Below are 22,773 nucleotides of genomic sequence, written 5' to 3' on the forward strand. Positions count from 1 at the left end.
GAAGGGCCAAGACCTTTGGTCTCATTTAGCCTCCAACAGCTTCACCTTCTGCTCTCTACAGTTCAACATCAGAGGGCCATGGAGGGCCAAAGGACCAGGGACAGGAGCCAGGGGCAGGATGTCACGTCTAACCCTGAACCCACCAGTCAAACCAGCAAGCCTCTGTGGGACGCTCCGTCCCAGCCTGGAGAACAAAGCAGAGGGTCTGACACTGGCCAGGCAGCCCCCTGTTCCTGGCTGGATTCCAAGTCTTCTTCCTTTTAAGGCTGCTCTACAGGACCATGTCCAGGCTTTGGCACTGCTAAGAACCTTTAAACCCATCACACATGGAGCTGTTCTCTGGGCATGCAGGGATGTGACCTGGCAGAAAGGACTTCCCTCCCAATACAGAACTCAAGAATACTCCAAAATGGAAACACAACTAAGAGTTAGTCCGTGCTTAGACAGTAGCCTTACACAGCCAAATCCATAACATGCTGCTTAGCATGCAGCAGGAGGATATGAGGGGACAGGACAAATAACAGCTCAGGTAGAGGCTGTAGAAAGTCGCTATAGAAGGTGTTTCCTTACTACTACTTTTAAAAGCTCTCCAGCATGTCTATGAACACTATGTAGAGTCACAATAAAAAGTATTTCACAAAGCTGCTGGTTTCAGTTACATAAACAATCTATTGCTCCTCAGGGAATGAGAGTGCTGTATGAACAATCCCAAAGAGAGGAAACTGTTTAAAGACGGTTTTTAGTATTCCTCTCAGAATCTTGTGCGAGACAATCTAAGCCTTCAATGAAATTCAGGTGATGTCCAACACATTAAAATACAAAACCTGTATTATGTAATTTGATATATTTTTTAAAAATCTTAAGTACTTTCATATTCATCCAAATTTCCAGGTATTTCTAAAAAAAAAAAAGATCATATTCTGGGTGTGAAAAGTACACCCTTAGGATGGACAAAAGGCCCCAGTGGGGGGTAAAAAATTTTTTTTATTTAAAATGCATCCACATTAGTGTGAACATGGTCTCAGAAAGTGATGGGTACAGAGAGTTGAATGAAGAAGTGGCAAGGGGAGAGGAGGGGGTAGGTGGGTAAAATAGAGAGAGGGAGTGTTCAAGGGGTTTGAGTGGTGTCCAGCAGGGTTCAAGTGCTGGTGTTTTGGTCCTTAAAGACGCAAGCAGCAGGACTGAGATCCAGAAACCAGTAAAGCTCCAACACAATAACAGCGGAGTTTAGGGGCTCCCCATCTTAGCGACTTGAGCAATTCCACAGTGTGTCTGTGCATGAACTACTTGGGCTCATATGCAAATCAGACAATGGAATGAGACACTGTGCTTGTGCTGAGAGTTTGCGCGGGTGTGTTTCTGTGGGAGTGGGAGATCCCAAAGGTGGGAACTGGGCAACCTTCTCACCCTTGTTCTGTGTTCCTCCCCAAGGGTAAAATAGGAAGAAATGGGGAGATTGTGAACAAGACACTGCAATCGCAAACACACAAGAACAGATATGGGGGTTGCGGGAGTAAATACCACTGCAAGGGGGGTTTGGCGCTGTGGTAACGGCATTCTCAGACAAACAGCGTGATCGAGATTCAACACACACATAAACAGAGCTAACACACTCACATGCATTCCATACACAGTCCCAAACTGAGAAAATGGGCAAAGCACAATGCAAACTGCAAAAACAAGATGTAAATGGGTAAAAAGATGTGGCACATTGCCATAATCCCCAACAAGACATCAGTCTCCCATGGACAAGAACAAGCTCTGGGAACATCTGAATGAAATGACAGAGAAAAAGAGGAATTAGTAGATGAAAGAGAGAATAAAGGGATGAATGGTAAATCTTGGCCAAACCAATGGACTTGGAAAGGCTGCTTTCTTTCGCCATCCTCCTGAAACTATAGATCTTATGGTGGTGTTTGGTGTGAATGTGAGCATGTTTATAAGTATAAGTAGTGGCTCCCATGTACATGTGAATGATTGCATATACATTATGCATTTGTGTAAATGTTTCCATCGTACATCAACTGCACTTGTACTGCACGGTAAAAATATGCAAAATGTGCATGTGTGCCACACACTTCTTGCTGCTGAGTTACAGTTGCCGTATCCAGTGTGACCTTTCTCTCAACCTTTAATGTCTTCAGCAGCCACGTCCTCCCTTTTTTCCCCCTTTCTATGTCTGTTCTGGTATCCATTCCATCACATTTACTTACATTTCTTCTTGTTTTTATCCCTCCTAAATTGAGGTTTATTGCGTATGAATCAGCTTTTATGGTAAAATAACTTTTCCATGTGCATTTAAGTATACGGTATAATGCATTTGCCTGTTATCTAGATTGCAACAATGTTTCTCTGACCAGGCATCCCTGATCTTTTGTTGGATTTTTACGAAAAATGTATCTTTAAGGTAAAGTATATATCTTTAACCCACTGCTGAACCATTTGATGAACTATTGCCTTCTAACCATTGACGTGTGTAACCAAGCTGGATAGACTTCTGCACAGCACAACTGTAATACATGAAAAATTAAAGTAGGTGCCAGGATTCATGTAGAAATAAGAGCGAAAAGAGCCTAGGTAGGCCCCTGTTGAGGACTTTGCACCTATAATAACAAAAGTAAAAGAGGAAAAAGAGGGGACTGGTCTTCCTCCTCTTTTACAGTATAAGCAGGCTGTTGGGATATTTAATGTCTCTCAGGAAAGCAAAAGCAATGAGAGAAACAAACCACTTTGGTCACTGGCCTGAGAGGCGAGGAGCAGTTCAGAAAGGAGGGGGATAGACGGAGAGAGATATGTAAATAATGTGGGAGAGAGATCAACACATTTCTTGAAATTGACACATCATCCTGATATGCCCATAAAACAGCTGAACTTTACTGCTTTACCGTCTGTCCTCCAGCTACAGTATAAGATGACCATCTCTCATGTACAGAGCGATCAGAGATGTTGTTGAACTGAGGCTCAGTGTGAAACATTAAAACACCAAACGGACAGAGCAGAAACATTTGTCTCCTGTAAAATGGGCTTGCACATCAAAATGTTAAGTCATATATCATTGTGGCATTTTGGGGAGCATGGCAAAAACTCACTCTTTAGGTGAAATATTACAAACAAAGTATGGAAATACAACATCATTGAGTTCATCCATCCATTAAAACTAGTTATCATTATTTTGCCTGATGAAGGTCTAGTACTGAAACGTTGCCAGCTTATAAACTTATTTTTGCAAGTTAAAAAGTGTGCGGAAGTTTGTTTTGCTAAAGTATCATTAACAGTGTAAGAGAAATTTGAATTTTAACACAAAGAAGAGGGACACAATCTTGGTCTATGTGATATTACATTTACACTGTCAGGAATATACTGGATGTTTAACTCACACTACAACCATCAAGTGTTGCAGCAGTCCTCACACTGTTGCCAAAATATAAAAATGTAATACTATTATACTGGGTTATGGGGGGTTTTTTTATAAAAAAAAATAAAAAATAAAAAAACCTTAAAAGGTGGAAATACAATTCAACTTAGAAAAGATATATTGATCAAAGTAAGTGAATGTGAGACGATGCATACCTTATACCGCATCTTGGGACAGGAGTGAATGTAAAAGCCCAGGTAGTAGTAGGACAACTTGGGGGACTGTTTCTGCAGCTGCCTGGTGAATGCGATCTCCCTGTGGCAGGAAACACAGAAACACATCTTTTCACAGAGGTACTGTAAGAAAAGTCTCAGCCTTACTGCTTCACTGAAAACAAATCAGCCATACAAAGTAAAGAGTCATTTAGAATATATTGAGTTTAAGTGTACACCAAATAACTTAAAATGTGTTTTTCTTACAGGTTAGTATATCAACAGCGTATAAATGGGGGCATTAAGAAATAAAATTGGTAGCAGGAGCTCTGACTAGAGCAGTGCCTAAGCTGAGGAAGTAAACACCCACACTCAAAAAGGCAGCTTTTCTTGGTCTCATTTCATTACACAAAAACAACTGCCTTCTCTCTATCGGCATTGAGCCCTCGAGCAGAAAAGAAGTTGGTGAAAAAAAGAGGGCGAGAGCGTGTAAAATAAAGATTTAAAACTTGGAAGATTTATACAGCTTCTTCAAATACAGTAAATGTCTTGCCTGCTTTATTTTTCCCCAATAGCTTCTTCCTTAATTGCACCCTTTTTCTAAAAGCCTATTTTCCCCCTCTGCCGTTTCCTTCACTATTCCATAACTAAATTCCAGCTCCTCTTTCTTCTCCCTTTTTGTTTCACTCTTCCTTCCACCCTCTGTGTTTCACCCGCTTAAATGAAGGGGGAGAGTTCCCCCTTCATTGCACTGAAAAATAAGACATGGGACAAAGAAGGCCAAGCCAGGGAGGGGGAAGAGACAGGCAGAGAGAGAGCAGGAGAAGAATATAAAAGAGGAGGGTCAAGAAAGAGAAAGGGACGGAGAAGAGAGGCAGCTAGAGCGAGGTGCTATAAGGTCACCCGCTTGCTGCCAGGTTCCTGGGTTCCCATCCCGTCTCCACAAAAGCGCCCGGCAGGCCTGAATTGGGGGAGGGGGGTCAAGAGAGGCGAGGGCCCCATTCACAAAAAGCTCTGCCCCCTCCCTCACTTGAGGCCTTCACACCCCTACCACCACCACCATGGCAGCAGCTTGAGTCCGCCATTATCCCCTCTTCAGCCATCTGACACTCCAGCACAAGCCAATTATCAAGCCCTCTGCTCCTGCACAGCTTCCCTCATATTGATGTGCGCGCTCACACACACACACACACACACACGCAGCCCATAACAGTGCATACCACGAGGTGCTTATTGCAGCCTCGCATGCATGTGGAAACACTTCATTACCAAACACTACAAGAATAGTGTTGATTAGCCAGATATAGCACGCAGAGTGAGCTACTAGCGATGGGAAGCAGAGAGATGCTTATTTAACTTGGAAATTAACCTGAAATCTCACAGACACACATAAAATCCAAAGCTGGTCAAAGCAGGATGAAGAATTGCGCCAATCGAGGCCTTTTTGATGGATCAGTATTGTCTTTATAAAGCCTTCCTCCCTCATGTGTTTGCTCGGGCACAGCAGCTGTCAAAAATGCTCTATCGGGATCCCTCAAAACTTTTAACTGTGCAAAGTTGTGAGGGAGTTAAAGGCAAGTGAACTGAACAGCACACAAAATCAACAAACAGCAGCCTGCAGTTTCAATCAGTGATATGAGTGCACGCAACACAGAGCAAGCCGTGTGGACAGAGCCTCTTAGGGTTTTTTAAAAAAGTTGCTTTGCATTGGCTACATTTTGCAGGTGGAAAACACCTCTAAAGTGTTCCTGTTCTTTGAACTTGCATTCTTCTCCTTAGAAATTATCCACAACACTATGGGACAATATAGTATATACAGATACAGATTCTAAAAAGATCATTAATAGAAAGTCTTGATGCAACTATATTTATTTAAAAATCTAAGTAATCGTTATACTTATTTTGCTATGTCCATTCTGCTATTTTATTATATGTAGAAAAATATACACTAATATCAAAAAAATATTGGATCAACTGCTGAATATACCTCACTTGGACGAGGATCAGGGGCAACATAACATCAGGACATCCCCATAAGAAAGTGATCCAGGTTGGACACCAGCTGTGTTTCCTACACACAGTGCCTCAGGCACCTCATTATGTGCCTATTTTCTTCTCCTCCTCCTCCTCCTCCTCCTCTTGTCCTCAGGGCCTCTGGCAGAAAGAGCTACACTCCTGCAAGAATGTTCTCAACATCCCCCTCTCCTGTTTCTACTGCTGAATCACACAAATACACACATTCTGATGTACAGAGGACCAAAATACATATAGTGCTGTACTTGTTTTTGTATGTCTGTGATGCCTAACATACATATTTTACCACCATTTATTTAACATAATACAAACTCTGTTTTCCCAGATGATGACCGGGTAAATATGTCCAACAAGTCAGGGTTCCCACTGAAGTACTAATTCCAAAACTTTCCATCTTTCCATAACCTTTCCATGACTTTTTGTTACTAGGAAAAGGTTCTGCTACACACTTTACATGTAATTCCGCTGTGATTTTTAAAATTCTGTTTTTCTTTTTTAAAGGAACTGCCCAGGATTCAATGTAGTTGGGCTTACTGTGGAGAAGAAACACCATTGAATGTTTGGACAAGTTTGTGTGTGTGTGTGTGTGTGTGTGTGTGTGTGTGTGTGTGTGTGTGTGTGTGTGTGTGTGTGTGTGTGTGTGTGTGTGTGTGTACATGCATTCTGTACAGTAAGTTTTGGACAGAGTCAGCCAGGCCAAGCAGACATGGGAGTGTCCAGACCTGATCAAAGGCCTGGGCTCTGGTGTCTGTAAACAAGCGGGACGATTTTAGTCCCGCTGGCTCCCTTCTCAAAGGCCTCCTCCACACACCGAGCACTCTGTGTTACTCTTGGAGTCAAACTCTTAAAATAATAAGTGATGGGGAACTAACTGTGCGCTTATGATGACCAGGGTGTTCCCTCTATATGAGCGGAGCCCGTCTGTCCTAACTGCTGGGCTGACTTAGTGTGCGATTACACATACACACGTGAATGAGCACTCACAACTCCCATACGAACACCTGTACACTCCAACTTTGAAGCCGAGATCACACACACATCTCCCACATGTGTGCAGAAATATTTTAAAAAGCCTTTCTCACATTATTGGCTTACATTTTACAGGAAACGCCAAATGCGTGCGCCTGTAGCGTATGTGTGTGTTCTCTTATTTCATCTTGGCAGAGAGAACTGTCGTCAGCCTAACCGCAAACAGAGCATTGCCTCAACCAATCAACTGCAAAGAAAGAGGTATTTTTCCCAACCTACAGTATTATGGCACTTAAAGTATACAGTTCTAAGGAAAGATCAAATTTGGTAAGATGGGACGAAAAGATCAAGAGTCAGGGGGGAGAGCAGGTTACGAGGAGGGCAAATGTGAAGGAATGGAGGAGGAGGAAGAATAAAAGAGAACAAAGAAGGGAATGGTCACCAATGAGTGGCATTGCAATTCCTTTCTTGAAAAGAGGTACATGTTGCTGGTTAACAATTCTTGTTTAACAGCAATCACTGCAAATTGCAGCATCCTCTATTTCACAGGAAGCAACAAAAATATGGTCCTGATTTTATGAAACACAAGCAATGACACTATCCCTCTGACATGCCATAGGGGTAACCAATCATCTCCACCATCATCAATTATAAGAAGTCTTTCAAAACATCAGATAAGAGATGATGTGGTAGGGCTGGACCATTTGACCTAAAATCAAAATCATGATTAATTGAACATTTTATCTCGATTGTAATTAATGAACGATTTTGTTTTTGATTGTTTTTTTTCCCCTTTAGTTTTTTTGCCCTTGTAGTTCACGGACAAGGTTTTTACTGTAAATATGCTCAACTATTAAAGCTGGGTTTATTTTTTTTCGATTCACAGATGTCAAAAATCTATTATGTAAATGAATATTGATAAGGAAAAGTTGAAATGCGCATAACAGAGAAAGGTTTTCCTGTATTCAGCGCTACTATTAAAATTTCACACAATTATTAATATAAATGTGGGAGTAATCATTTTCACCGGCAAAATGTGCAAGCACGGTAACACTCAATGCTTTGCTAGCTTTCTCTTCTCATTCATCAAATGACATCTACGTGGCAGGTGCTGTTATCAGAGCAGTGGAGGTAACGTTAGGCAATGTGTGTGTGATAGTGAGTGAGTGGGTGAGCGAATTAGAGGAGAGGGAGCTGTAGAAAATGATGGTGAAAGCGAGTGAGTAAGCTGTCAGTCTAGCAGTAAATGTACAGTGTAGGTCACAGAGTGTCTGTTAATAAAAGTGTGTCTGTCATTTCCCCAACTGCTGAAAGTAAAGGCTGTTATTGCTAGCTAACCTCTCCCAGACCGTCAGACTCTGGTCTGGAAGCTGAGCAGGACTGGATTGGGTGGAGTCACGTGGCTACACAGGCAGTAGTATGTTTTTAAGGGGAAATATTAACAGGATTAAATAACCGAAATAACCATCATGGCAAAATTATGTTGGTTAGATGCTCTGAATTTCAGTTTTGATTACTTTTCAATAAAATGTCCAGCCCTATGATGTGGCTGGTCTAAGTCCTGGTAACTAACCTGAGAGCAGAATAGGAGCCCAGAGACAGTGAGGCAAAGTCTGGGTGGTAGTACAGGTAGACAGAGGACACACAGGTAGGCAGGATATCGATCACGCCCACCGCAACTATGCGCCCATCCAGCCAATATTGTTGGTGGAAGGAGCCGTAGCCCACCTCGGGCCCATCTGGAGAATATTCAGCCTGGGGAGAGGTAAAAAGAGGAAAACAGTAAGAGTGGTCAAAACAATGGTAATACTCCTGTGTGCAATACAGTTTGTAGGTAAAATATATAAATCACAGTGGAATGAGAATGTGGTATTTAATAGGACTGTTTTAACTTTCTTGCGCAGATCTACTTTCTATCTATACACTCACACCTGTATGATGGTGTATTATAACCCAGACTTTTCCCTGCCAGGCCTCACGCATTATGTGTGGGGGTGTACAGTAGCCTCACGATCAGCCTGCTAATGGCTCCCAAATGTGGAGTGAGAGCGGCTGGGGGGGCTGGCCACAGAAACACTCCAGGAGAGGACTTTTTAATAAAAGACCCTGCATGAGTGAAATCCATTTCACCGGGCGGCGGTGGAGTGTTGCCAAGCTTTCTCCTATATGTCTGTGTCTGCTCTCTCCATGTGGCATGAAAGAATGTGGGTGTAGCTGTACACCCGCGTGTTTGACTCTACCCCATTAATATAACAGTTAAGCATTTGACACACATTGCGTTTCTCATAGGGATCCACATGCTGGGTTTTTCAATCAAGTCACTTGAGTGCTTTTCTCATAGAGGCTTAAGACTAGAGGCTTGGGGTTAGGGTTAAAAGTCAAGTTAAGCCAGGGTATTGGTTTATGGGTTTCTGTATGTGTGTGTGTCTTTCTTCAGCGTACGAGTAACAGGATCCTTCTCGTTCACTGCCATTCATCTGGACCCAGTTAAGTAGCGCAGACGCTGCTAGTTATCACAACACAGAGAGCTAGCTCGCTAATCCATCGCGCCACTGGGCCCACCCTCTGACCAAATTAAAAGTGACCAAACAGAAACAAGGCACATACACACACACACACATACACACACACACACTCCCTGCAGCTCTGTGACCCCAGAGGGCTAAACAAAATACCTATAGGGTGCTGTGTGCCACATTCCTCCTTAGCACAATGTTCTTAAGTAGAGCTGGTTGTAAAAATAATATCTCTCTCTAGCTCAGGCCCTTGGACACTCTTGGAGGTCTGATTACCTGTCTGACACAATGTATACCAGAGTCCATTTATCTTTGTGTGTGTGTGTGTGTTTGTGTGTGAGTAGTTGGGTGGGAATGGATGATTAAACTGTCTAAATGCTGCTCCACATCAGAGGACATATGATATGAGATAGAGAAGATGTGGGTTTACTACACATTAGCTGCGACTGAGTGGCAGGCAGGAAAAAAGGAGGGAAGAATCAAAGAAAAAAATGAACAGTTATTTGGAGGGCAGCAGGGGGTGTTGAAGGAGCGTCAGGCACCACATCTGGAGCAAGAACTGCACTCTATGTAGCAGTGTGTGTGGGGGGGGGTCTGATGTTAGGGGAAATGTCCTGGCTGTGTAAGCAGGCAGCCTGTTATTTCTTGGCACCAGTTTCCCCAGAAACACTATGGGCTTTGTCAGAGGCCCCTCTGTGTCGTCTAAAAGTTGTAAGTAAAAGCAAAGAGCAAGAGGTGATCAGTGTGTGGAAGAGAGGGAGATTTTTCTTTCCCCACCTCCAGCATTCATGCTTGAGCACAATTACATGAATGTGAATGCCAGTTCAATGGAAGTAATTGCCGTCTGAGTTTGTGTGTTTGTTTATAAGTTCATACCATGTTCAAGGCTGATCTTGTCTGACTGACCTGCGCGTCACCTCAGACGACAGCTTAATGGTTGCGTCCTTGCCACTGTGACAACAATCTAAACATTCTCTGGAACACTTCAAACCACTCCAGAGCTTCCCTGCAGCCCCAAATCGCTCTCATATGGTCTAAATGCACGGCCATGACAGAAGTGTGCTTGACAAAGTGGGGAGGTGGTGTACTGCATGTTTGTTTCAACCTGCTTAGAGAGACATGTGGGTAGACTTTTACAATTAATAGATACAGGAACATAGTATGTAAGATTGACTTTCAGACACTTTTCTATGATTGTTTAACATTGTTGCAATTTATTAAGTTGTTTATTCTAGCTAATTCCACCAAAATGTAAGGCTGATGTGCCTCTAACACTGGTGTGAGATGGGAGAGAAAAGAACAGACTGTACTTAGTATTGAAGCCACTAGTCTCTCTTTAGCCCTTTAGCAACAGGTCAGAGCTCAGGTAGAAGTTTTACCTATATAATAAAATATATTTACGAAGGGTATGACTATATAATAAAAGTTTTAATATAAAACATTTACATGACATGATAATTTAATCATTTTTGATGATGATATAATACATAAGACATCTCCAAACAATAAACAGACAGATTACTAATTACTTCAGCGTTTTTATGTCTCATGTGTGAAATGATAGGATTCTACTCCTTTATAGTTACATATACAGGTAAACTTCAGATTCTGCAGTGCACTGGTGCCTTTTAAACATTCATCTATATGTTTTTATGTGTAACACATCGATGGAAAGTCCCAATTTTGACATCCGACGTGATGAAACTCCACAACGCATCTGATCAAAGCAGTTGTTTGGAGCAATGTTTTCCCATAACACACTGAACAATGGCTTGGCCGCTGCTTACAGAGTCAGAATGTGACCGTTATTAGTTAAAGATAAGATTTTGGAAATAACCGTTTATTCCATTTCCTCCAAACAATCAGGGAATTATGTTGGATGAGCATGGTTTCATTTACAATTTGCCTTTTTCGGTTAGTCCCCCCCCCCTCTGTACTGATTTTTATTTAATGTGTTCTTATTATATTTATTTGTACTTTTTTTCTTGTATTTGGTTCATTATGCATTTATTTATTAGCCCTTTTTATGTGGATAATAAACGTTATTTTGAAGTAATACTACAACATGTGTGGTTTCTTCTTTGTCCTCGACATGATTATTACTGTTAATTGCTGTGGATAAATGGCACATTATCATTATATTAATCGCTGGGATGTTATTAATAACTTTTGGGTGGAAATCAAATCAGTGGCAGATTGTTTACCACTTCTTTTTTCTGCATAACCTCAACTCTGTGCAAATCTGCAGCACTGAGTTGTTTCACCTAATGTAGCAATGATGCCATTATGATTCTGGCACTAACCAACAACAGATGTTGAGCTAACACATTTTAAACTTGCCCCCTCTTGCACTCACAAATGTGCATCCATACACAACCGCAAACATAAACAGAGCAAGTACTGCAAACAGGCTGCAGGTGTAGCACAGCACTCATGAGCACCCATTATTGTCAGTATGCAAAAACACTCATTTCTTTTACTGAAATGTTCTTTTGTTTTACAGTAGATACAGCTGTTTTTGGCTTTGAGCTGAGTGGGGTCTGTGTGTTCACTACTATGGTATGTCAGCTGGTGCATTCCCTGCTGATGTTTCTTTATATGAAGAAAATTCTCATTCTCTTCCTCTCAGGGAGAAGAGAAGAGAAAAAGAGAGACGAAATCACAGACGAGATTTGAGAGGTGTAGCCATAAAAAACCTAGTGACTAATTGGCCAACAGCCCTGTTAATGAGTGTTTGCCCCTTGGTTAGACACATTAGGAGGCTGTAAAGACAAATAAATAGAAACAGAATGAGTGCATGAACCCCACCCAGCCCATAAAACCTAGAGTTTCTCCAGCACATGCCACTTAGACCTGACCAAGGTCAAGTGCGGTGACTGACACCTGCATAACTGCTGCTCATCATGTTTGCAGGTACTGCCACTGTTTATCAGACAGCACAAATGTGTTTACCTGTAGGTGTGTGAATGTGTTGCAAAAAACAGAGGAATCAGTGACAGCTGATGTTAATTACATCTCAGATTCAACACAAGTCCTCTGTAATTTTGGGAAAATGGAACACAGTAACAAACAAACAAGTCAGGCAACCTGGGTCCAAATTAGCTGCAGTTGGGTTTGTTAGTATGCTGTTCGCATACATTTGTATAAATACAGGCTTACATGTGAGCTGATGAACCACGCAGTATGCAAGTCCATGTGGTGAGTGTCTGTGTGTGTATTTTAATAGCACATTGATTGGAGACAGATGGGGGCCAACACGCAGAGGTAGCGCAGAGAGCCATGCATAATAACTCTGAAATGGAGAGCATTTGGAGAGACAGGAGAAGACAGGGAGGGAGATCAGAGAAAGAAATAAAAACAAGTTGGGCGAGAGGAGGCCAAATGAATGGAAACAGACCCCTAAACCAGTCCAAGAAGTAGGGACAGTGAAAGCAGGAAGATATGTGAGGCAGTGTGCCATAGCACTGTGTGCACACGTGTGTGTATGTGCACAGAACTGTGTAATTCAGTGTGCCTGACCGCCAGTCTTGACGAGGTGATAAAAGCTTGTTTCCTATAAACACTAATGATGTTCATTAGTGAGGACCTGAGGGGGCCCACGCAGCAACACACAGTGACTGTATTTGTGTGTGCCTGTGTCAGTTGGTTTGTTTTGCTCCTGGACCTCAATCCTATTAAAGTGGCTGTTATAAGTCCCCATCCTGGGTGTAATTGTTGGTGTAATTGTCCTGACCCAACAGGTCCAGGTTTCTGAAGTGCTGACTGATGCCTGGACTCACCTAAATCTCACTCGCAAAGATTGACCAAAGAGAATACCACAGCTTAACTGTGAATCCTATTCCAGATGTCATCAATATCCTTCATATTATAATTTATAATCATATAAAAATGTAATCAGTAAATGGATTACCAGCAAGATAGTATCAATTAATGCACCAGAAGCTGATATATCAAACTTTCCATGGTGCTTAAATGATTACTTCTTTTTTGCTAACTGTAATCTGTGCCACACTACACAAAGTGAAGAGCAGTGGTGCGTCCCATTCTGTCAAGGCCAGAGGAAAGTACTGGTCTGAAGACCTTGTGTTCAACACAATCTGGACACCACATTTCACTGCTTTCCTCCCTCACCACCCCCTTTCACTTAGACAGAGCTAAATTAAAACCCCTCCGATATGAAACAAAACCCCCTTCCTGAATCCCTTAATGCCCCCAACCACCCCTCCCTATATGCAGCTGGAAAAGAAAGAAAGAAAGACAGAAAGCGCGCAAATGTGGTTGGATAGGTATGTACTTGATGGAAGGAACTAGTGTACATTTATCTCCTTTTGAGTGTGTTGGATGAAGAACTAAATACTGAAACGCTGGTTTTTCAGATCATTATCATCATCATTTCACTGACAGTAATTTCACCAGGAAGACCTTCTCTTGGTTGGGGCAAAACATTATAGGTAACACATATGGATGAACAGAGACATTTAAAATGGGGTTTATTAAACTGTCAACAAGCCAAAAGAAATACATACCTCTAGTGGTGAATCACAGAGAAATCTCCGGAACTAGGGGTGACAGAGAGAAAAATAGTTAGTTCTCTGGGTCACCAACTCTTGAAAAAGCAAAAATGAAAACCATACACGTCTCCATTGCTGTCCTATATAGTTTATCCCTCTCCACACTCAGGTGTCACATATCAAATGCAGCCCCCCTCATTCAAAAAAGGGCATACAAAGGAAGAGTGTATTTACACAAATGAAAACATTTAGCCTATCAACTGAAGCTCACAGTCCAGGGAGGACATCGTGACAGCTTAAATAATCAGCGTTGCTGATGTCAAAATACCCCAAATCTGGAGACACATTAAAATGCACATCGGATATCAATTACTGGGGAGCTTTATGTCTGTGGGAACATTAAATCTTTCTTCCATTCTCTCTACTATTTCATGTGCTCCTTCTTTTTTAGCACCAGGGTTGAGAGCAGTGTGTTTACAGACTAGCCAATCCGCAGGACTGGAGGACAAACGCAGCACGCTCCCGTGTTTAGGGCCAAAACCATTCTATAATGACAACCAGCATAGCCACAGCGGAGCAGTGATGGACAGTTTCTGGTTTACTCAGTCTATCTCACCCTCATGCACCACACCACAGTTTCAAGTTCATATTTCACAAGGAAATGCAACAATCCATATGTGTCATTCATCAGCAGATACGTTCAACCTTGCTTCCAATGTCTGGTGAGCAGAACAGGGGTCTAGAACAGCACCAAAGTTTCATAAATATAAGATTGAGAGACTCCAGACAGGATTAAATAAACAAGGAGTGCATATGAATTATGTTAAACGGCTCATAAAATAGGAGGTTCCTATTAACCAATGGCAACCATTTTTTTCTTGTTTTCTCTCACTTTCTTAATAGAGGTGCTCCAATCAGGATTTTTTGGGCCGATCACAATTACTGAAAGCAGTAACGGCCAATACCGATAACCGGATCTATTTGAAGCCTTTTATTTATCATGTAGCATTATACAGTATACTGCATATTTATTTAATTAGTCCTAAAAACAATGTATTAAGTATTAAAATGAACAGATTATAAAGTATCTTGAAATGAAAACTGTTTATTTTATTGCCAGGAAACATGGGCAACAAATTCTGCTTCCTGTCTTAAAAGACTTAAACCACAGCAGCCTTTGCCTAGTTACTGCGACCATATTATAGTTATGACCACCTTATAGTTTAACAAATATCTCTCTCCTGTGGAATAAACTACAAAAACAGAACAAACAGCATATTCATAAATTTACTTCAACTATAAAAACTACAACAAAAAGGCTGTAGCCAAAATATTTAGGAGATAAAGGAGCTCGGAAACGTAGCAAAAGGTCTCCATTTTACAACGAAAACACAGAGAGAGAGGCAGTCAGCTGATTGTGTGGCGCCTCTCTTTGCATCACAAACTCACACTCTCTGCCTAATGCATTGTGGGTCAAGACAATTAAACTCTGGTAGCGGGCGGTGTGTGTGTGAGATGAGCACGACCACGACAATTTCACATACTCTCATTGTAAATAGGCGCATCAAGTGCTTCCTGTCCGAAAAGGACTTTGGTGCTAGCTAGCTTTGTAAACTGCTCAGACCGCGTAGTGAAACCATTTTAGCTGTCATTGAAAATTTGTCTGATCTGCCTTTCTGATCAGCCTTTTTAGAGACCACCGATCAAACCAGTCAAAGTTATTATCGGCCGATGATGATCAGTGACCGATCAATTGGAACACCCTTAGTTCTTCATAGCAATATACTGGATAAAACTAATTCAAAAGGGCTTCTTCCTGGATTATTGTTCTTACCAGGCTGGAATAAAATATTTTGGATCACCATTTAAATATGTGCTAGTGAAATTCTTTAATTCTGCAGGTGGTCAAGCTGATTTCACCAGAGTATAACATACTGACGCCACTGAAGCTTTTGACATTGACAGCGTATAATAACAGGCTAATAACAGATTTGTATTGAAAGGCCAGTATTTTCCCAGTGTACTGTCAAACCAACATATCAATCTAATCCGACTGTTTACATTACTTCCTGAAGAATGCAAGAATAAACCAAAGCCAATGAAAACAGACAGACTCACTTGCTTCTTTGGCACTCCTGATTTAATTTGGTATGACTTCTGGTACTTGGACTAGGACCAGCCTCTCACAGAGCTTCTCTCAATAAATGGTTGAATCCAAGTTATCTTTTACATACACCAGGCCTGTACAGACCCACACTGGGAGGGATTTCTGTCTTTCCTTCTCAGTAAAACCAATTTGGTTATTGGAAATTCCCACAAGCACAGCAACATCCTCTGAGTGTGTCTGCGCACAGCAGTATAGCTTGTAATAGTGATGACTGCTGAAGGCATGGTTCACAGGGTGGGACATTCCTGGCTTAGGTGCAATGCAAAATCCTGCCAGTAGCCTGAACTCATCCAAAAGAGTGTGTTTTTCTCCGTTTGTCTGCCACAGCTGATGTGTGTGTTGGTGACATTATGCGGGGTTGTCCAACATGGGGGATGTTTTGGCAGAGAGGGGCTAAAGAATGATGAGCTGTCATCTGTCTTTTCGATTTCACCTTCGTCTAAAGCAAACTGTTTTCACTAAATATGACTATCCACAAAATATTAGTTAGTTCGGAAAAAAGCGGACCTATAAAATCTGAGGAACAATCAAGAAAGCAGCTAGTGTACAGAACTCAAACACAAACTAAAAAAACAATGCATGCAGTTCTTGCTGAGAGGAGCTGTTGTGAGTTATGAAAGTCTCAAACTGTGCTCCTTGCAGTGCTCAATTCTACAACAGGATGGAACACACTACCTTTACCATTGACTCAGCCGCACGCCAGGCTGGAGAGGAACAGAGGGGGAGAGGGTAATGACAGAATGGCTCAGATCACTACAATTCATTTTAACTTTACATTCTCCTGCTCAAGGACATTAGGCCAACTGTGGCTGCAAAGTACTGACATGCAGTTACTGCAATAGTCCCTAAGCCTACAACTATCCCAAGTTTGATTTATGTGAGACTTTTAGTTTAAGTAAAATAAGGGAAACCCACTGCAAGCATTTATACTTACATATTCTTTCATTTAAATGTATTGACATTCTTTTTCTTTTACACCTTCCATGACAATGTGGAAATTGTAGTGACTACATCGGTTTAATCTTTGCTCATGCAAAACAATGCTTATCAAGTTCCCCACCTGTGTAATCATACCAGTAAAGTGTAATTTTCCACTCTTCTCACTAGGTGTGCAGTGACTACTGCTCTGCCAGTCAACAAATTACCAACAGCAAAGCCCCCCCAATGTTCGAAACTGCTGAAGGGCACAATTGAAACTTTTGTTTAAAACACACACACACACACACACACACACACACACACACACACACACACACACACACAAAAAACAGAACCAACAGAACAACAGCTGCAGTTAATAAATGATATCATTTATAGAGGCCATGCTACGACACTGGCTGCTGTGTGTGTGTGGAACTGAGAATCTCCAATTGACCTTGTAGTAAAAGGCTGTATTATTTGATTAGACAAGTAAGTGTGTGAACTTTCCACACATTAGAGCCTGTTAATGTATGCAAATGCATACTTGGATGATCGTGTTGAGTCTCTCGTCCTCCACCTCTACCAGGCACCCATCAGGGGGCTGCTGGGTGATCAAACCAAGCAGAATGAGCCGTGGAGCACGGCAGCTTTCCACTGCTGTCTCAACCCTCCTTGGCTGGATGAGGCTGCTCCCCTGGAGCCTGGCAGGGTTGACCCCTCTCTGGTCACAGACAAACAACAGACCACATGGCCCTGCCAGGCTGACACAGACATGCAAACAGACAAACACATTCACAGACAGACTCTGCAGGAGATAGACAGTCTAATGTGTAGGTTCAGTCACTCAGGCATGAAGACAGTAAGGGAACAAACATGTGAATACAATCTCAGCTTCCTCTCTCTCTCCATGTCTAATACAACACCACACATAGCCGTGTCCAGAGGAACTTCTGGAACGTTCTCATCCACAACACATGGAGTCCATCACTTCCTCTCTAACTCTCCCTTTCCTATAGTAAACACGCATCTGTGTACAATTAGGCGGGCAAGCAGCCGTCTCAAACACACACACGCTGTCTTGTCTTCATTCTCTCTCTCTCACACACACACACACACACACACATCTAGCTAATTGCTAGATCTCTCATCACTGTGCCTGTATTCACTCTCTCACATTAAAAAACACTAAAGACAATCCAAATACCATTTCTTTCTCTCTACACCAATCTTTTGCTGACTAGATCTTTGTTGAACCTAGCTGCCCTGCACAGATCAATGGGTAAAAATACACATGAAATGTAGAGCTCTGGCATAACAGAAAGTGGATCTAAAATGGTAAACATGCTGCTTAGAGGGTTTTATTCAATCGCTCATTATTGTGCTTGACCATGTAGCAAATAGCTTTAAGCTAATCTGAGCCAAAAGTTATTTTCCTCATTCATTTCTTCCATTTTTACAGATACATTTTATTGCCATTTCACAGCTTTTTCCATATACTTTTTTCATGTTTCTTGGTTAAAGTCCTGGCCATCAAGAAGACTAAATACAGATTTAACAGGATTTGTTTTCCTGAAAATGAATGCCACATGTGCAGGAACTCAGTCACGGCTCAGCACAACAGTTAAGACACAGTAAGTGTGAGTTAGAGTGTGTGTGTGTGTGTGTGCACGCGCGTGTGTCTAAATAATTGCAAGTACTGTATGTGCCTCAACTCTGTCAGGAAACCATGATTGGATGAGGAAAGAATAATGTCTGGCTCCTTTCCAGTCATGGTATGACAGGAAATGCATACATCCTTAAACAAACAAAGCCATTTCCCTCTAGGACGTCGTACTGTCTAATGGTAGTACAATTTTGGCAGGGTAACTGAACTTGCACGCACACACACACACACACACACACAATCTCGCCTATCGCCTGGCTCGGAGCCAGGCTGACAGTAGGCCTATTCCACATTCTGTCCCTAGGTAAAACTTTAATGGATTAATAAATACCTCCACAAATAATAATTCCTAGGTAGCAACAGCAGGCATAGAATGGCACAGCACCAAAATGTGCCATCACCAAATCAGCAATGTGTTTCCCATTTCTTTATGAATGCCACAGGACAATGGGGGGGCTCTGAGCTTCTGGGAAGAGAACAGGCGGGTTAACCAGGAGCTTGACGGGCAAGAAAATAAAATCAGCTGTGTTTAGTACTATGAGCTCAGGAGTGGTTGTCACAGCAGTGAGTCAAAGTAAGGGGAATTTAATAAAATCATATGTGTTTAAGTACACAATTAGAGTTGACCATGTATAAATTAACGGCAGTGGGACAAGATAAACCGAGAAGAGGACAACACGGCATCGGCAGTTTTGCTATTAATGTGATAAACCAGAACAGCTTATTTATAAAAGCCGATACCAGGAGGATGGAAGTCTTGTGAGGTGGTCTGTTTATGTCTGTCACTAGAGTTGACCTCTGGAATATCTCCATGCAGCACAAACCATATGTGAATGCATGAATTGTACATATCATCATCTTAATTTAACCCTGTCAAAAGGAATATATAGTGCTGTTACAATCTGGAGTCCAGTCATTTCTCCATACTACCCCAAAAGGTAGAGATGTCAAGGTGAGTTACAATGAATGGGCTCGCCTTTAAGACTAATTAACCCAATCTTAATTCACACACGCTTTTACACTACTCAACATTCAGTCAGTATCCAACCTGGAAAGTCCATCGGTAAAAAAAACAACTTAAATTTGGCACACCAACAGACAGTTTTTAGATGTTATTCCTCCATTTCTTGAACCCACCTGATCCCGGTACAGTTGTAAACCTGAGCTGAAGCTGTACACACACACAAACACACATTCCCTTTAATAGAGCTAGTGTTATGGCACTAGGAAAGAATCTGCCACAGTCTGCCCAATCTGACAGCTTTTATTATTTATTAATTACCTTACTTTTACAAGCTGGAGAATTCAGTAATTTACTGAGGCCTGCTGGCAGGAGGGCGAAGGAGGAGGTTGTTTTTCCAGCCCTGAGGGACAAAAGGCCCTCTCAGGTTAGTGAGAATGTCCTGCAGTTCTGCACCTTGACTAGACTTTATCATCTCCTCTTATATTTATACATAAAGTGGAGAAACAGAGGTGTATATATATATATAAATTATCATTTACTGTGTATTACACATTCATTTTCAAACTTTATGAATCTATACTTGGTTACGGTTTCCCATTCTCATTCATTCTCAACACATCTCATTCACTGCACAAACTTGTGAACTTGCTCTTTATAGTTACAGCTTACACATTCAAAGAATAATATTTAAATCATTATAATTATTTATCGAGGACCAATGAATTTTATAATACTCTCAAAAGCGTGTACACTGCTCATGTGATGGACCGTGGGATAAACTGTTATTGATCCAGGGGCAGAGACTGAACTCCAAAAGAAATTAATTTCCAAATTGGGCAACAAATAGTGATAATTTTCATAATGAATTTATTTCACTTTCTTTTTATTTTAATGATTACAAAATTGTTTATTTAGTCTACAAAATCCCAGTAAATGGTGAAAAAACGGCCGTTAGAATTTCCAAAAGTCCGAGGTCATGTCTGTAGTGCTTGTTTTATAACAGTCCTAAATACAAGAGAAAAGCAGCAAGAAGCTGGAACAAGCATGTGCAGCAGTGCTATACAGTAGATGCAGAATGATAATCATGCAGTACCTCACTCTCACTACAATCGCTGGGGTCATCACCATGAATGGCCATCTGGTAACGGGCGTACAGCGCCACCGATTGCTGATAGGATGCTGTGAACTGAGGGTCCTCAAAGCTGACCGGCACTAGCCTCACCTTCAAGCACAGGGTGTGGAGGGGAAGGAGCAATAAGGTGGAGGGGATTTTATAAGGGTTGACAATGAATACAAGGACGCTGAGAGTGTGAAAAAAAAATTATAATAATAATAATAAAAATTAATAAAGAAGACGAGGAAGCATGGGTGATTTGGAGGAACGAACAGTGAAGCATTCAACAATAGAGGTTTTAAACAGTGTTATACAAGTGCTTTGGCAAGTTGGGGTTCACATCAGTCTCCTAGTCCTCGAGGCAAGCTGGTAACACAGCAGGTCTGTTTTGAGTTTGAGATTTTATCAAAATGTTGCACAAAAAGGATACGTGAATGCAAGAAAACAGTGGGATTCTAGGAGACTGAAAGTGTGTTTTCAAAATAATAACATGTCGAGCAACTTGAGGATGAGGCTAGTGCACTGCCCAGCTTAAACCACAGATCACACAGAGAGGATCTGTGATTCAGGATTCAACATATCGTGTATCGGACTCTTCCAACACTGCAGACTCCTCTGATGAAGGTAAACAAGGTTGAACAGATTGCACAAAGTAAATAAAAATCTCATTACCACTGCTGAACAATGAGAGAATGAGACTCCAGTTCAGATATGGGGAGCTATCGTGAGATGGGGAGGGCACAGACGAGGTAAATGTGTGAATGTCGAGAGGGTTCAGCTGACGAACTGCCCCCAAAAGTGAAACTGCTCAAGACTAACGACCTGGCTGGCCGACTGAGGGCCAACTCAGGCACCTGGAGAAACACTGCTCTCAACCATGGCGTATGGAAACATTTTCCCCTCCATTTCCTCTCTCTTTAACTCCTGCTCTTATACACATATACTCTCTTTAATACGAACACCTTAATTCACTTTTTTAAATTCATACAGACATTTTTCCCCCCAATGTCTTTCTATTTCTAGAGAGGGATGTTGTAATGATTTAAACCTATGAAAAGAGTCAGATCTTTGCTGCAAAAAATTGTTTCTGCAAAGATTCTGCAAAAACTACTACCTGTCCTGCATTTGTTTTAAAATATCACATCCAGCACTTACAATAAAGAAATTATTTAGGTAATGACACATTTAGTCCATTATATGATGTATATATATATGAAAAGAAAAAAAAAAAAAAAGGACCCGGATAACATATTCACAAGAGATTAAAGCAACATAAAATCCTTTTGATGCCTTTCTAGGTTCCCAAATTGGTCGACCCACTCCCACCCTACCCGGGTACCCCTAGAGCAGGTTGACCTATGTCCCCCCACCCTCTGACCTGGCTCTCGGAGGGTTTGTCAGGAGGATCCTTGTGAATGGCCATCTGGTAGAGTTTGTACACCTGGTAGGAGGCGTTGAAAGAGGCTTTGAACTGCGGGCTAGGGGGATTGGAGCGCACTAGCCTCACCTTCAAAAAGAATACGGGCAGACAAAGGTTAACATCAAAATGGGAAAAGTACTGAGAATAGTGTCCAGAGAAAAGTGGTGATTAAAGTCCTTTAAAAAGGAAGATATTGCAATCAAAGAGAGAAAAGAGTGTGAAGGGAGAGAGAGACTGGCACAAACACACCCTCTCCTGGCACCTAAATAAAATAGATACATTTCCTGTTTTGAAGGATCTGTTATAATTCTTTATTAAATAGCCTTGTGTTCCCCCAATGGCAGCTGTTGTTAGCCACCATAGCTGTAATTTGATGGGAAAACAAGAACAATACAAAGAGGGTGTGTTATGTCCATCTCCAGTGTGACACAAAAATGGCAGGTGTTATTCAAGATAAGAATGTAACAATCATTTGCTGTGACAGAAATCTTACAAGTAGAAAGATAATAATCATTAGCCAACTTTCCTCTTAATATTCATATTGTGTATATGAGCCCATTTCCAGTGCCTCACCATGTCGTCTGAGACGCATGTTTTATTCTTGATGCTGATAATACTGAACACAAATAAGAGTGTACAAAGACTTTTATCATGTTTGAATGAACGGGTGGAGGAGAAGGTAAACTAAACAACTTTTTCATCTTTTTTGCTTCTTTTGCTGTTTTTTAATAAGTGTGTTATGGTTCTTCCTACTTTTGATGACTTGTCATGTGTCTATACGCTCACCTAAAGGATTATTAGGAACACCATACTAATACTGTGTTTGACCCCCTTTCACCTTCAGAACTGCCTTAATTCTACGTGGCATTGATTCAACAAGGTGCTGAAAGCATTCTTTAGAAATGTTGGCCCATATTGATAGGATAA

General features: G+C 41.5%; 1 protein-coding gene across 4 annotated transcripts in view; it reads right to left on the reverse strand.

The window, feature by feature from the left end:
- Positions 1-22,773, reverse strand: part of LOC123984281 (arginyl-tRNA--protein transferase 1) — a 54,518-nt gene that overhangs the window by 16,806 nt on the left and 14,939 nt on the right. For 2 of the 4 annotated variants that reach the window (XM_046071077.1, XM_046071080.1), the window contains exons 7-10: positions 21,805-21,933; positions 13,613-13,645; positions 8,144-8,325; positions 3,571-3,670 (exon numbers count right to left, since the gene is read on the reverse strand). In XM_046071077.1, the coding sequence (XP_045927033.1) occupies positions 3,571-3,670; positions 8,144-8,325; positions 13,613-13,645; positions 21,805-21,933 (444 nt within the window). Of the gene's footprint in view, positions 1-3,570; positions 3,671-8,143; positions 8,326-13,612; positions 13,646-20,405; positions 20,535-21,804; positions 21,934-22,773 lie in introns of all 4 variants that reach the window. The other 2 variants (XM_046071078.1, XM_046071079.1) reach the window with 2 other exon arrangements.

Source organism: Micropterus dolomieu, linkage group LG15 (assembly GCF_021292245.1).
Source record: "Micropterus dolomieu isolate WLL.071019.BEF.003 ecotype Adirondacks linkage group LG15, ASM2129224v1, whole genome shotgun sequence".
Taxonomy (NCBI): Eukaryota; Metazoa; Chordata; class Actinopteri; order Centrarchiformes; family Centrarchidae; genus Micropterus; species Micropterus dolomieu.